The following is a 13,758-nucleotide window of genomic DNA, read 5'->3' as shown; positions in this document are numbered from 1 at the left end:
GAAATTACAGCTTAAACTTTTCTCCTTTCGCGTTTGGAAATGCACTCTGTGTCCTTTTTATTCAGTGTTGGTGTGGAGCAATATGAGGAGGTGCATCTCCATTTTAATTCCTTTGAACACGGCCCTGGAGCAGAGTGACTCAATGTGAGTCCACAGACAAATGTCTAAAGGTAAACTGCTTCTTAACAACTGTTTATGAGACAAATATGGACAGACTATTATAAAACTTTTACAACAAATTGACAGAAAAATTTAGGTATATTGAACCTAATAAGAATTACCAGTTGGAATTTCGAGTCTTTTTTTTTTTTTTTTTTTTTTTTTTTTTTACTCACTTGATCTTCTAGTAGTTCATTTTAGAAAATGATCAGTCTAGGATGTACTCTATATAAATCAAGAAACAAACAAGCATAAAACATTATCCTTTCCTGCAGATTGTTTAAGAAACGCTTCTCGGTGTGGTCAGAAGCTCTAGTCACGCAGACATGTCGGGGCCTTACGCCGAGATGCCTCAAAATCAGTGGGCTGGAGGCCTTGACAGAGTGGGCCACAGTCCTCACGGTGAAGGGCTTTCCTCAAAGTCTCTTAATATGGGGCAGAGAGGGAAACTCCATGGCTCTCTCCCTGAAGTAAGGATACAGTGACCCAGAGAAGCTGTCCAGGGTGAAGGAGAAGATGCAGGCGCCGTCAGTCATGCTGTAGAGAGAGATGTCACTGAGCTCGTAATCCACGAAAACCACAACCTTCTGTGGATGCATTTCTATTGAGAGAGCCTCTTCCTGGGAAACGCCTGGCGGACGGCAGACGAGAGCCCTGTATCGACCTGCCTTCTTCTCTAAGACTCTGAATTTCTTCTGTTGTGGATCTCCGACTGACCCAGCACCCTCTGTGGGTTCCTCATACATGCCTAGAGTCCACTCATCGGAGTCCCCAACGTCCACCTCCCAGTAGTATCTCCCTCGATCCGAACTGAAGTCTTTCCCCTGGAATGTCACAAGGTTGCCGTCTCCGTCCTTGTCGCTAAGGGAGACACCCTGGGTTTCCTCCGGGTCCTCCTTCCTCTCCAGGTTGGCGCTGCTCGGGGGACCCTTAAGACAGAGAGTCACCGGGGCTGGAAGGAGGCAGAGAGGAGCGAACACGGTGAACTTCAGACGACTGTGGTGCACGGGAAACCCGACAGCAGCAGGGAGGGTGGTGTTGGAAGAACTCTCCTCTGAAGGTGTGTGTGTGCGTGTATGCGCGTGCGTGTGTGTGTGCGTGTGTGCATGTGTGCGTGCGCGTGTACGTGTGTGCGTGCGTGTGCGAGTGTGTGCGTGTACGTGTGCGCGTGTGTGCGTGCGTGTGCGCGTGTGTGCGCATGTGCGTGTGCATGTGTGCGCATGTACGTGTGTGTGCATGTGCGAGTGTATGCGTGCGCGCGTGCATGTGTGTGCGCGTGTGTGCGTGTATGCGCATGTGTGTACGTGTGCGTGCATGTGTGTGCGTGTACGTGTGTGCATGCGCGTGCGTGTGTGTGCGCGCGCGCGTTGGGGAAGTAGAACAGGGCTGGGCATCAGCTGTGCTGTCACCGGGGTGGTTTACTAATCGCCCTGTCCTGTCTGTGCCTCCACCAGTGTCCTGGAAGAGCGTCCGGTGAGCCCGGGACTTGCAGCGTTTCCTTGAGAACGGCGTGCTTCCCGCGTTCTCTACAAACCAGACCTCCATTCCCTGCTTCGTAACAGGCTCCTGGGAGCTGAGCTCTTTGGAAAGAGCAGCTGATTTAGTCTTTCCGTGTCAAGCACTATTTACTAGTTGCAGGGGAGGGGGTTTCTTCTGTGGGGGGAGGGCTATATTAATTTCTGTTTCAGAACCCAGTGGGCCCCACAGAGGAGAAAGCTGGGACCACCACCCAGAGGCGGAAGCCCAGCCCCAGAAGCTGACCCCAGCAGCGGCCGGCAGCTCGGGCTAACGCTGACTGACCAGCTGACTGACCACCATGACTTGTGGACACCCTGTCTTTGCCGGAACACCGGAGCATCTGCAACTAGGAAATGATATCGGGAAGGAAAAAGGGGGGTCGGACGGGAGGGAGCGAGAAAGACGAGGAAATAGCCACTCACCGTGCGTGAAGTGTTCCTTCCTCCAGTCTGAAAGGAGAGCAGGAGAGGTTGCGATCAGGGGGAGAAGACCAGGGAATGACAGGGAGGCGGGAGGCTGCTATCGCTGGCTCATGGCTCTCTCCTCTCCGCTCTCCTCCTTCCTCCTGTTCTGTGCACCCCTAAACTCTGGGGGTGTCCTGAAACTACGGGACACAGGGTACATCTCCCGTGCCCGGTCTCAGGCCAAGAACTATCAGTCGTTCAGCTAATGCTGGGGAACGAGCCTCTCCAGCCGGAGCCCGGCTTGTGGACACCTGTAGAAGGGTCCAGTGTCCTTTCATTTCATTTTATTTTGTGCGTTTTTATTCCCCAGCCAGTGTCTTCCTCAGAGGAGCGCTTACGGTTATGACTTAAGCCTTCCAACTGACCCCTGTTATTTTGAACCTTGAAATCAGAATCTCAGTATTTTTTTCCTCCATGACTGATTACCGCACCTGCTTCTTCTGCCTATGGCCACTTCTCTTATAACAGGACCTCTGATTTTATTTAAAGATCGAATATTCTCGTGCAGTCTTGGGGCGATCGGCCAATAAAGACACCTCGGCGGGGGTGGCCGGGAGCAGCGCTGTGGCCTCACACGGCAGTCCTCCTCTGTGGCAAGCGCAGCCCCCCTGGGCACAGGACGTCTGAGCACCCGAGTCCAGAAGGACACGAGAGGCCGTGTGCTCCAAAGTCTCCCCTTAGAGATAAGGAGACTGAGGCCAGGACAGAGAGTGACCCTACTCCTCAGCCGTGACTGGTGGCGTTAGGACGGAAACTCCTGTCCTCATCCTCAGTACTGTGCCCTCTGCTCTAGAACCACGGGAGGAGTTTAAGCAGCTTGTGGAAGAAAACTCGTACAGAAACTGCTCAACCGACACCAGTCCCTGGGAGGGGCTCCTCCGACCCGCTGCCAAGGGACTTGTCAGGCCTGCTTTCCCAGTGGACCTCAAGTTCCACAGGGTCAGAGGGCATGGCTCCCCCACCACCCTCCAGCACTGCGTCTGACATGTAGAAGTGCACACGTGTACTTCGAAGAATGAGGCCCAATTCTATTACACACACACAACACACACACACACAAACACATACAGTACATAACAGGCAGGAAAACAGTCCCCTCTACCAGCAGATAAACAAACATGTTTTTATTTTTATAAATGGTATTGAGTGACTTGCACACTTTTCAAACATAGATGTGTATTGAACTTTACTTACTTTGTTTCAAATAGAGAAAATAAATAAAATCATAGTTAACATCTTTTTTTTTTCCAAATTAAATTAGAATGCATTATCTGCTCTTCTAAACTTCATTTGCAGTAGAGACATGCAGCTATCATAGGGTATCCTTAATTCTCCCTAAATCTCATTGAATTCGCTCTGAGTTCCATTCCTTCCTTCCCCATAGCAGATGGGCTAACAATTTGTGTTCAGTCATAACCCGATCTGCGTTGTAACTTCCTCCAGTTAGTATGTATTTCTGCTTTACCTTTAGCTCTGGAAAATGATTACTTAAGCCTCCAAATACTAAATACAACAGATCAAAACTGAATAAATGAGCCCTGGCCGGTTGGCTCAGTGGTAGAGCATCAGCCCGGCATGTGAAAATCCTGGGTTTGATTCCCGGCCAGGGCATACAGGAGAAGTGCCCATCTGCTTCTCCACCCCTTCCTCTTTCCTTTTTCTCTCTCTCTCTCTTCCCCTCCTGCAGCCAAGGCTCCATTGGAGCAAAGTTGGCCCGGCGCTGAGGATGGCTCCATAGCCTCTGCCTCAGGTGCTAGAACGGCTCTGGTTGCAACGGAGCAATGGCCCAGATGGGCACAGCATCGCCCCTGGTGGGCATGCCAGGTGGATCCCGGTCAGGCACATGCAGGAGTCTGTCTCTCTGCCTCCCTGCTTCTAAATTCAGAAAAACACAAAATAAAAACTAAACCCAAAACAAAAACAAAATCTGAATAAATGTTCGCACCTTGAACGTGGATGTGTGTGTGTGATGCTCTCTCTGCTTTGGGTGCCTGATGCACTAGGCCAGCCCCAAGGCCAGAGACTTACTCACCAGGGTAGATGTGGGCCTTCCTCCAATCTAAACAGAACAGATCCGGCTAAGACGTGGTGAGACATCAGTCCAGGCCCTCCCATTCCTCTCCCTTCCGCTTATTATCCCCCCTCCCCGCTAATTCATATTAAATCCTTTAGCCTTTTTCCTCTGAAGAGAATGAGCCTAGAAAGTGTTAGGCATCCGTTTCTCGAGCGGTGTGAGAAGCCAGTCTCTTACCTGCATCATACAATTTCTTTCGCTTTTCTGGAAGGAAACAACACCGAGTGAGAGAGACCCAGGACAGGCGTGAGGGGGGGGGACGAATTTCACACCAGAGCGTGACTAGAAGCCGGACTCACCGAACTCCGCGGTGACGTCGTCTGAAAGAGAAGAGGGCATGCGCTCCGTGAAAACGGGGTGTAGCTGCCCCTGAGTGTGGGGAGTAGCTAAGGAACGCCTGTCCTGGGTCTCTCCCTGCAGGGCAGCCCAGTGAGGGAGGCCGGGAAGACCCACAGACTTCTACGCCCAGTCTCGAACGACCAGTGCCAGGAAGAGCTCCTTGGGGAGCGTGGTGGGGTCACGGAGGAAGAGCGCCCGTGCATCATGGGGGTTTTAGACGGCTGAGGTGTTTCTGCCGCTCGTCCTTGAAGGACGAGTAGGAAGCGAAGGCAGGGGAGGCATTTCCCAGGAGGAACAGCGCGCAGACTGGGGCGCGCAGGTGTGGGTGGCAGGCGCGCCCCTGGTTTGAGCCACACGGAGGCGGCTTCGTGGCCCCTCCCACAGAGCTGCTGGCTCCCCACGTGGAGCGCTCCATCCCTGGGGCTCCCAGCTCTGTGGAGCTCTTGCCACCCCGTGTCCTCCTTGGGGGTCCTTTGCCGACCTTGTTTCCCCATCTGCTCTACACAGCGTATCCCCAGCTTTAAGGTCAGCCTTCTGATTCGCCCTGCTGTCCCCAATGTACCTTTGTCCTTAACTGCCCTCTCCTTTTCAACCCGCATCTGGTCAGTCTCACGGGATTCTTGCTCCTTCTTCTTCTCCTCTCTCTCTCTGGCTCGATGTATCTTCCAGCCGGCGTAGCTGACCCCCGCGAGGAGGAGCGCCAGCACAGGAGCGGTCCCGGCCAGGGCCACCTTCCACGGAGACACCCTGGGGAAGAAGGGTTCTGCCACGGGCAGGGGCGGACGCCCGTGAGGACCACCCGGAGGGGGCCCTTCCCCTCCCCAAGGCGCGTGCTGCCCCTCGGCCCCCTCCCTGCGCTCCTGGCCACACTCCAGCTCCGCCCCTGCTCCCCGGCCTCACGGACCTGGGAGGAAGATGCTGGACGCCTTCTCCTGCCCAGAGCGGGGGTTCTGCACGGAGCAGGTCACATTGCCCAGAGAGCTGTCCCTGACCACAAGCGCGGCCTCCACGTGGAAGAGCCCGTCTCCATCTTGGGTCTGCGACGCAGAGGGGGACGGTAGCTTCACTCCGGCCGCGTCGGTCCACTGCACCTGGGGCGCGGGGAACCAGCCCCCCGAGGAGCACAGCACGCGGATCCCGCCCTCCTCGGGCCCCGTCATGTGCACGTGGGGGACGGAGCCCACGCCTGAGAAGAGAAGGCCGGGGGTGGATGGTGCGCAGGCGTCCCTGGGGCGGAGGGCCCGCCCCCCTTCACCCGACTGATGAGGAAACTGGAGCCCAGAGGGGGCGGGAGGGCGATCGATCTGTGCTTCGGTTTAGAAACCGGCTTCCTGCCTTCGCCCTGTACTTGGACCAAGAGAGCTCTGAGGTCATTCGAAGAAGAGAAAAGAACAGGGAAAACGGAAGCTGGAAAAAGGGGGTTCATCCTGAGTTGTCTTTCTCTTCTGATTGGGTATTTATATCTCCAATGTCGGAGGGACCCGCTCCGCTCCGAGTCAGTGACCTGGGGTCTGTCGGGTGTCAGAACGTCAGGCGTGTCGCCCGCGCTGGTGCTGAAAAGTGAGGAGAGGATGTGGTCCCATCCCCACCGCCCGCTTGGGAACCAGATGCGCGACCGGAGAACCTGCGTGCCCACGTGGGGGCGGGCAGGAGAGATGCCCGGCCAGGCACCCAGGCACCCAGACGCCCCCACCGCTCTGCGCTCCGGAGCAGGACACGTGCCCGACCCCGCTCTGCGCCCCGGAGCAGGACACGTGCCCGACCCCGCTCTGCGCCCCGGAGCAGGACACGCGCGCTTTGTACCGCGTTCCCGTACCTATGACATGCAGGTCCACAGTGGCCTCTCGGGAGGAGGGGCCGTCCTGGAAATGGCAGCGGTACTGGCCGTCGTCAGAGGCGCGGACGTGGCGGATCAGCAGGGCCACGACCCCGGTGCGGACGGAGCTGCCCAGCAGCTGGGTCCGGCCGCGGTACTCCAGCATCTGCTCGCCGCTCCGCTCCTGCCCGTCCCGGTACACGAGCACAGCGGGGGACAGCTGGGCCCGGTGCCACCGGATGTCCATGTGGGCGGTGCTCTGCTCAGGGGACAGGTGGCAGGACAGCGTGGCGTCCGCCCCGAGCAGGACGGCGACGGGCTCAGCTGGTCCCCGCACAGAAAACCCGGGCCCTGCAGGAGAACCGGAGACGGATGGGAGGAATGAGGGAGCGGAGACGAGATGAAAAAGCATCCGCATTTCTTTACTTAGAGACCCAGAAATATTTCTCCTTATTTGGATGATGTTCCCTAAACATGAACAGACATTTTAAAATTTATTTATAAGTAAAAAATAAAAAGTCTGACTTCTTCCATTGTATTCCCCCGAAGTTACAACTGTTGATGGTTTGGCATCTGAGAAAACTTTTTTTTTTTCTATGCATTTCTATGTAAGTTATGGGAAACCTTATGTAAAAGAGAGGGATGGAGAATTAAATATGGCAAAGTGACTTATTAAGCATTGATCTCTCTTTGTGATGCAGAGGAAGGTATTGGAAGGCACTTCCTCCCTCCATGGAGCCTTTGCCTCTGGGCACTCTGCTGCTAGGAGGGTAAGTGGACGGTTCTGACACTGAGACCTGGGTCACTGCACAGTGGGGCGGGGTTCTGACACTGAGACCTGGGTCACTGCACATTGGTGCGGGGTTCTGACACTGAGACCTGGGTCACTGCACAGTGGTGAGGGGTTCTGACACTGAGACCTGGGTCACTGCACATTGGTGCGGGGTTCTGACACTGAGACCTGGGTCACTGCACAGTGGTGCGGGGTTCTGAACTGAGACCTGGGTCACTGCACAGTGGAGCGGGGTTCTGACACTGAGGCTGGGTCACTGCACAGTGGTGCGGGGTTCTGACACTGGGGCCTGGGTCACTGCACAGTGGTGCGGGGTTCTGACACTGAGGCCTGGGTCACTGCACATTGGTGCGGGGTTCTGACACTGGGGCCTGGGTCACTGCACAGTGGTGCGGGGTTCTGACACTGAGACCTGGGTCACTGCACATTGGTGCGGGGTTCTGACACTGGGGCCTGGGTCACTGCACATTGGTGTGGGGTTCTGACACTGAGACCTGGGTCACTGCACAGTGGTGCGGGGTTCTGACACTGAGACCTGGGTCACTGCACAGTGGTGAGGGGTTCTGACACTGAGACCTGGGTCACTGCACATTGGTGCGGGGTTCTGACACTGAGGCCTGGGTCACTGCACAGTGGGGCGGGGTTCTGACACTGAGACCTGGGTCACTGCACATTGGTGCGGGGTTCTGACACTGAGACCTGGGTCACTGCACATTGGTGCGGGGTTCTGACACTGAGACCTGGGTCACTGCACAGTGGAGCGGGGTTCTGACACTGAGGCCTGGGTCACTGCACAGTGGTGCGGGGTTCTGACACTGAGACCTGGGTCACTGCACAGTGGTGCGGGGTTCTGACACTGAGGCCTGGGTCACTGCACAGTGGTGCGGGGTTCTGACACTGAGACCTGGGTCACTGCACATTGGTGCGGGGTGGAGGGAGGGTCATAGTGTATGGCTACCCCAGGGTGAAAAGTAGAATTTAGAAGGTGAGACAGAAGACAGGCTTTATTTTATTTTTATCAAATAACTGTGAAAGCTGAAGTCATAGAGAAAAACTTTTCGTAAAAATTATTCCCCTGAATAAGTAAGGAAGATGTGGTACATGTATTCAGACACACACACACACACACACACACACACAGAATATAATCTGCCCACTTGTGACAACATGGCTGGACCTGCACAGTATTGCGCTAAATGAAACAAGTCAGACAGAAGGCAAACACCATTATTTCACAGATGTGTGAAATCTAAAAAAATAAGTGAAAATACAAAACAGAGAGTCAGGTATAGAATTGTGCACCTGAAAGCTGTATAATTTTGTCATCCAGTGTCAACCCAAAAAATCAATTTAAAAAAAAAAAGGAAAGAGAAAAACAGAGACACAGAAAAAACTGGTGCTTGCCAGAGGGGAGGGTGTTGGGGGACTGGGTGTGAGATGTGAGGGAGTGAAGAAGCTCGAATCGGGAGCTTGAAAACAGTCACGGGGATGCAAAGCACAGCGAGGAATATAGTCAAGAATATTGTACAACTGTGCATGGTGCCTGGTGGGGACTAGCCTTATCGGGGGTCACTGCATAAATTACACAGATGCCTAACCACTCTGCTCTTCATCAGACACCAAACAATATTGAGTGTCAACTGGAATTGAAAAATTAAAAATATATATATTCTAAATGAAAATAATCATATAGAAGAAAGTCTTTTTCTGGAGAGAGAGGTGTGAATCTTGGAGCCCAGTGGTTCTGGTGTTCAGAGGCAGGGCAGCCCTGACCCAGAGGAGGGTGGGACCCCCGGGGCCAGGAAAGAAGATGCCTAGGGCCAAAATGGGGACTTCCTCTAATTATAAAACAGGCTTTTTTTAGTCACGTCACTCACAATCACCTGCTTGAAATTATTTTTCCATAGAAATCCAGGATGACTAAAAAGTGACCGATGTCCCCTGGGCAAGGTCTGCATTCAGAGGCCCGGGATACTGTGGACCCTGGAAACGATTCGACCTCAGGACCACAAAGGCAGGTCCGGGGGGCAGGGTTCGGACCTCAGGACCACAAAGGCAGGTCCGGGGGGCAGGGCTCAGAAAGGCCTGCCGCGGGGGTGCTCGGGACGGACGGGCACAGGTGGCAAAGGTGCGTGAGCTTCGAGGAAGAAGCCCGTGGCCAGTCTGTCCCAGGGAGTGTGGGTCAGGCAGTCCCGGGCAAGGAGCAGGACACTGGCCATTGGGGTGGACGCAGGCCATAGTCCCCCTTCCTTCCCATTGCTGTGAACAACCCAGGGCACTGGTATCACTCCAAGGACATGTGGTCTTTACTAATTGATCCTGGGCTTTCGGCCACACAGGTTATATGAGCCACTTAATCTAGAAACGGTACGTGGCATTACTTATAGCCTTAGGGAAGAGGGACACATCACTGTGCTTCCCATAAATGGGATCATCATACATCACTTGCTGCTGTAAGGAACATCCAAACATGTTAGTGCACAGAGAACCTAATGTTGGCACTGCCCACACAGCCACGTTCAGACTTTCCTACCAGTGTGTGTTTATATTGCTTCCGATTGGTTATTACTACGAGCTGTCCCACGGTAAGCCTTCTATATATATAATAAATGTACTCACAGGAGAGCTTTTCATTAGGATTACATTCTTGCAGAATTGCTCAGTCAACACATAGGGGAATTAAACATTTTGATAATCGCTACTTAGCTGTGTGAGGTCTGTTGGCAATGGGGGAGGGTCACGGTGAGGGACCAGGTCCGGGGACTTTGAACGAAACCACCCACACCCAGGATCACCAAAAGAAATGGCCCAGGAGCATTTTGAAAAAATCTGTCAGCCAATGAAATTTCGCCACGACATATCAACCTGCCACCACACTACCGACGCTATAAATTACCCCCCCCCAGGACAGGGGAGAAGCTGCGTGACTTCCCTGACCCCTATCTTGCCCGGGATGCGCTCTAAATAAAGCTTTTGCTGGTCCACATTTGGTGGCTACATCCTTCTTTCATCCTCGGCAGAAAATACCTTTACAAGAGCTGACCTTTAATTAAAGAGATAACAAAAAACATCCTTATAAAATTTCACAGGCGGATTATCTTTAAACCTGTGCTCGAAAACTTCATTTTGAAGACTCTTTTATTTCATAAAGAAAGAACTCATGTCCCAGAAAAAAAAAAGTAAATAATTTTTCTTCAAGATTATAACCAGATAGAGCTGGAGTCCAAATTCCTTGTACTGAGATGTGGGTCTTCTTAGCAGTGTGGACATGACGAGGTGCATTTCTACAAACATGTGCATCAAAACTAAACAGGCTAAGATCACACACACAATAAAAATTTAGATAAATATTAAAACATTAGACAAATAGCTATGAGTCTTATGAGGTCGACTCAAAGGAGTAAGGGAAGTGATCTGAGGGAGAACCCCCCCCTCGTGGCCCCACCCTTCAAGCCTCCTGCAGGTGGCAGACATGGCCAGCGTCCCCAGACACAGGCTGCCTCTGGGGGGTCGAGTTGTGAGTGAGGGTTAACCCCTCTCATCATTGTGGACCAAAAAGGGGCCACAAGCTGAACCTGACCAGCTCCGGGGAAGGCTGCCTGGTGTCCTTCCAGACTCAGGGACCCAAAGTCAACACACAGGGTGGACTGAAATGGAAACTTTTTTTTACTAAAAGCGGTTTATGGTGAGTAGTCACATCCTAGGGAGTTGTTCTCTATCTGAACAAAGGTCAGTGTTTGCTCCGAAGCCCGTCTGTGGCCTCAGACACCTGCAGTAAAGTACCTGCTACCAAGCCTTTGAGGTGTGAGGGTGAATTTCTTCTTTTACCCCCTCAGGGAAGACATCCTACCAGAGCAGGAAACAGCAAACCTTCTCATTGCTGTTCTTATTCTCATGTAAATGAGCTCAGCGGGTCTGGGCGTCCCTGCCTCAGAGAGGTCTCAGTGTATTCATCTTCACTGTCATCCACTCCGAGATTCCCGCTCCGCTTTCTCCCCCTCCCCAGTCTACCGCCAGGCAATTCCCTCCTGTCTTCCTCTTTGACTCTGAGGTATAAAATGAGGGGTGAAACCGCCCTTTGGAGGGGGGACATTTTCTCAACCCGGTGAGACTCTGCTTCCCGGCAGTTGTCCACAATTTGGCTCAAATCAACTCATAAAAAATCCTTACCAGGGTGGAAGTTTTTTTTCGTTGACATGGTTATATAAGAGGAGCTACTGAAACAAGACAATACACAAAACGCTTGGGGGGAGAGCACTGACCTGCTGAGCCCCTCGCGGGCACCTGGAGGAGCAGGAGGAGCAGGAGGAAGCCGGACGTCTTCATCCCAGCAGAGAGGAGCACACCTTCCCTCTGACCAGGGCTCTGGAGGGCGGTGAGCAAGTCAGCAGAGCGAACGCTCTTGCAGAAAACCCCCTGCTCAAACCCTGACTTTTATACGAAGTTGGTTTGTTTGGTTTTTTTTTTGTTTGTTTGTTTTTTGTCTGCTTTCCCCCACAGACTTTAAGAGAAACGTTACCAACTCCCACCCACCTCACCACGGTTTTTATTCTTTCTCTTTCTTCTCTCTCAAAGCCAACCATTTCCCCAGCAGGTGCAGACAACGGTAAACCTTTCTCTGTGTCCTGTGAGCTCTCTCACTTCCCCAGGGATGCCCCCTCTCACCAGTGCCCTCTTGAAATAGAAATCCCCAAGTTCAAAGTGGAGAAATGAATCCGATACAAACTTGGTTCACTCTTCTCTGCTGATAGATCTTCCTCTTTTCCTCTTTCCTTCCTTCCTTCCTTCCTTCCTTCCTTCCTTCCTTCCTTCCTTCCTTCCTTCCTTTCCTTCCTTCCTTCCTTCCTTCCTTCCTTCCTTCCTTCCTTCCTTCCTTTCCTTCCTTCCTTCCTTCCTTCCTTTCCTTCCTTCCTTCCTTCCTTCCTTCCTTCCTCCTTCCTTCCTTTCTTCTTCCTTCCTTCCTTCCTTCCTTCCTTCCTCCTTCCTTCCTTTCTTCTTCCTTCCTTCCTTCCTTCCTTCCTTCCTTCCTTCCTTCCTTCCTTCCTCCCTTCCTTCTTTCATTCATTCTGTATTTCTTTTTTTTTTTTTTTGTATTTTTTCTGAAGCTGGAAACGGGGAGAGACAGACAGACTCCCGCATGTGCCCGACCGGGATCCACCCGGCACGCCCACCAGGGGTGACGCTCTGCCCACCAGGGGGCGATGCTCTGCCCCTCCGGGGCATCGCTCTGCCATGACCTGAGCCACTCTAGCGCCTGGAGCAGAGGCCAAGGAGCCATCCCCAGCTCCCGGGCCATCTTTGCTCCAATGGAGCCTTGGCTGTGCGAGGGGAAGAGAGAGACAGAGAGGAAGGAGGGGGTGGGGGTGGAGAAGCAAAATGGGCGCTTCTCCTGTGTGCCCTGGCCGGGAATCGAACCCAGGTCCCCCGCACGCCAGGCCGATGCTCTACCACTGAGCCAACCGGCCAGGGCCCATTCTGTATTTCTTTTAACCACCAAGAGCCCCTTTGGCTTACCTCCCAGAAAGGAAGATAGTTTTCTCACCTTGTAACCCAGAGACCAAGCCTTCCTTTTCAGGACCCGCATGTCCCCAAGGCGTGCCTGCCCATCACCACACGTTTCTCTCTCTCGGCCCGCACTGAGCCATGGGTGTCCTGGACGCTCCTGGACGCTCCTGGACGCTCCCGGTCCCCTCAGTGCACCCGTGAGCCCCGGCTCCAGAGAGGGTTTGCCCCTGCCCGTCCTTGCGCTCAGCACCCGAGGGCGCGCCTGCAGGCGCTGGGAGCAGCAGGTGTCCGACAGGTCCCCGGACTGGGCAGATATCCTTAGGAGGGGAGGCCTGCAGGGCTGCCGGGAGGCGGTGGCCCTGGAACGCCCTCCTAGAAAGGGTCTGATAAGAGAGGCACAGCCTGCCTCCAGCTCTCCTGGTCGCTTCGAAGGTGGAGCTGATAAAGGTCACCCCAGTGGACTTGGGACTGAGCTGAGCTGTAGAATGGTAGGAACCCCAAAGCTGCTTTGGGGAAAGGGGTATACTCAGTGTGGCTTCCTCCTCCCGCCTGCAAAGGGCTGCAATCACATTTTTCAGAGAGAGAGAGGGGAAATAGTCCTCCTGCGTGATCGTGAGGTGTGTGGGTCATCCCAAGGTTCAGCTCACAAATGTAACTTACTGAGAGAGTAAAACCGACAGGAGCCTGCTTCCTCCCGCCACACCCTGAAAGACTCCGAAGCTGTGTGCAGAGCTATGCAGGGGAAGATACGAGGTCCGCAATGGACGCTCTGTGCTCCGCGAACCTCAGGGCTGTTTACTTCCAAGAGGCTTAGGGCTCTGGGTAGTAGAATAGAAACAGTAACACAATTGTACAGTGCCAGACAGAGAATGTGTTCAGATGGTTTTTCCCCCCATTTCACGTACTTTCCAAGTTCCATTCATGATTCTTCATGTCATGTAAGGTTTACAGAGAATCAGGGATGCAAACAATAACAACTGCATCAGTATTGCTATGGGAGCCACTAACAGTCTGGCTGGAGGGGACACCAAGCTCTGGAGACAGCGAGGTGCACTCAGCATTTAGGAAAATAAGTTTATTGAGATGGAAT

The 13,758-nt window shown here is 53.3% G+C and overlaps 1 protein-coding gene across 1 annotated transcript; it reads right to left on the bottom strand.

Moving 5' to 3' along the window:
• Positions 1-290: 290 nt before the first annotated feature.
• On the bottom strand, positions 291-13,110 carry LOC136322628 (butyrophilin-like protein 1). The gene is made up of 10 exons (XM_066254565.1): positions 12,706-13,110; positions 11,426-11,528; positions 6,371-6,721; positions 5,459-5,740; positions 5,117-5,317; positions 4,515-4,535; positions 4,393-4,419; positions 4,174-4,200; positions 2,100-2,126; positions 291-1,111 (listed from the first exon to the last, which is right to left on the bottom strand). Exons 1-10 carry the CDS (start codon positions 12,745-12,747, stop codon positions 576-578), a joined length of 1,617 nt encoding a protein of 538 aa, XP_066110662.1. The 5' UTR covers positions 12,748-13,110; the 3' UTR covers positions 291-575.
• Between the last annotated feature and the right edge of the window lie 648 nt (positions 13,111-13,758).

This window comes from Saccopteryx bilineata, chromosome 1 (genome assembly GCF_036850765.1).
Source record: "Saccopteryx bilineata isolate mSacBil1 chromosome 1, mSacBil1_pri_phased_curated, whole genome shotgun sequence".
Taxonomy (NCBI): domain Eukaryota; kingdom Metazoa; phylum Chordata; class Mammalia; order Chiroptera; family Emballonuridae; genus Saccopteryx; species Saccopteryx bilineata.
This window is presented reverse-complemented; position numbering and strand designations above follow the sequence as displayed.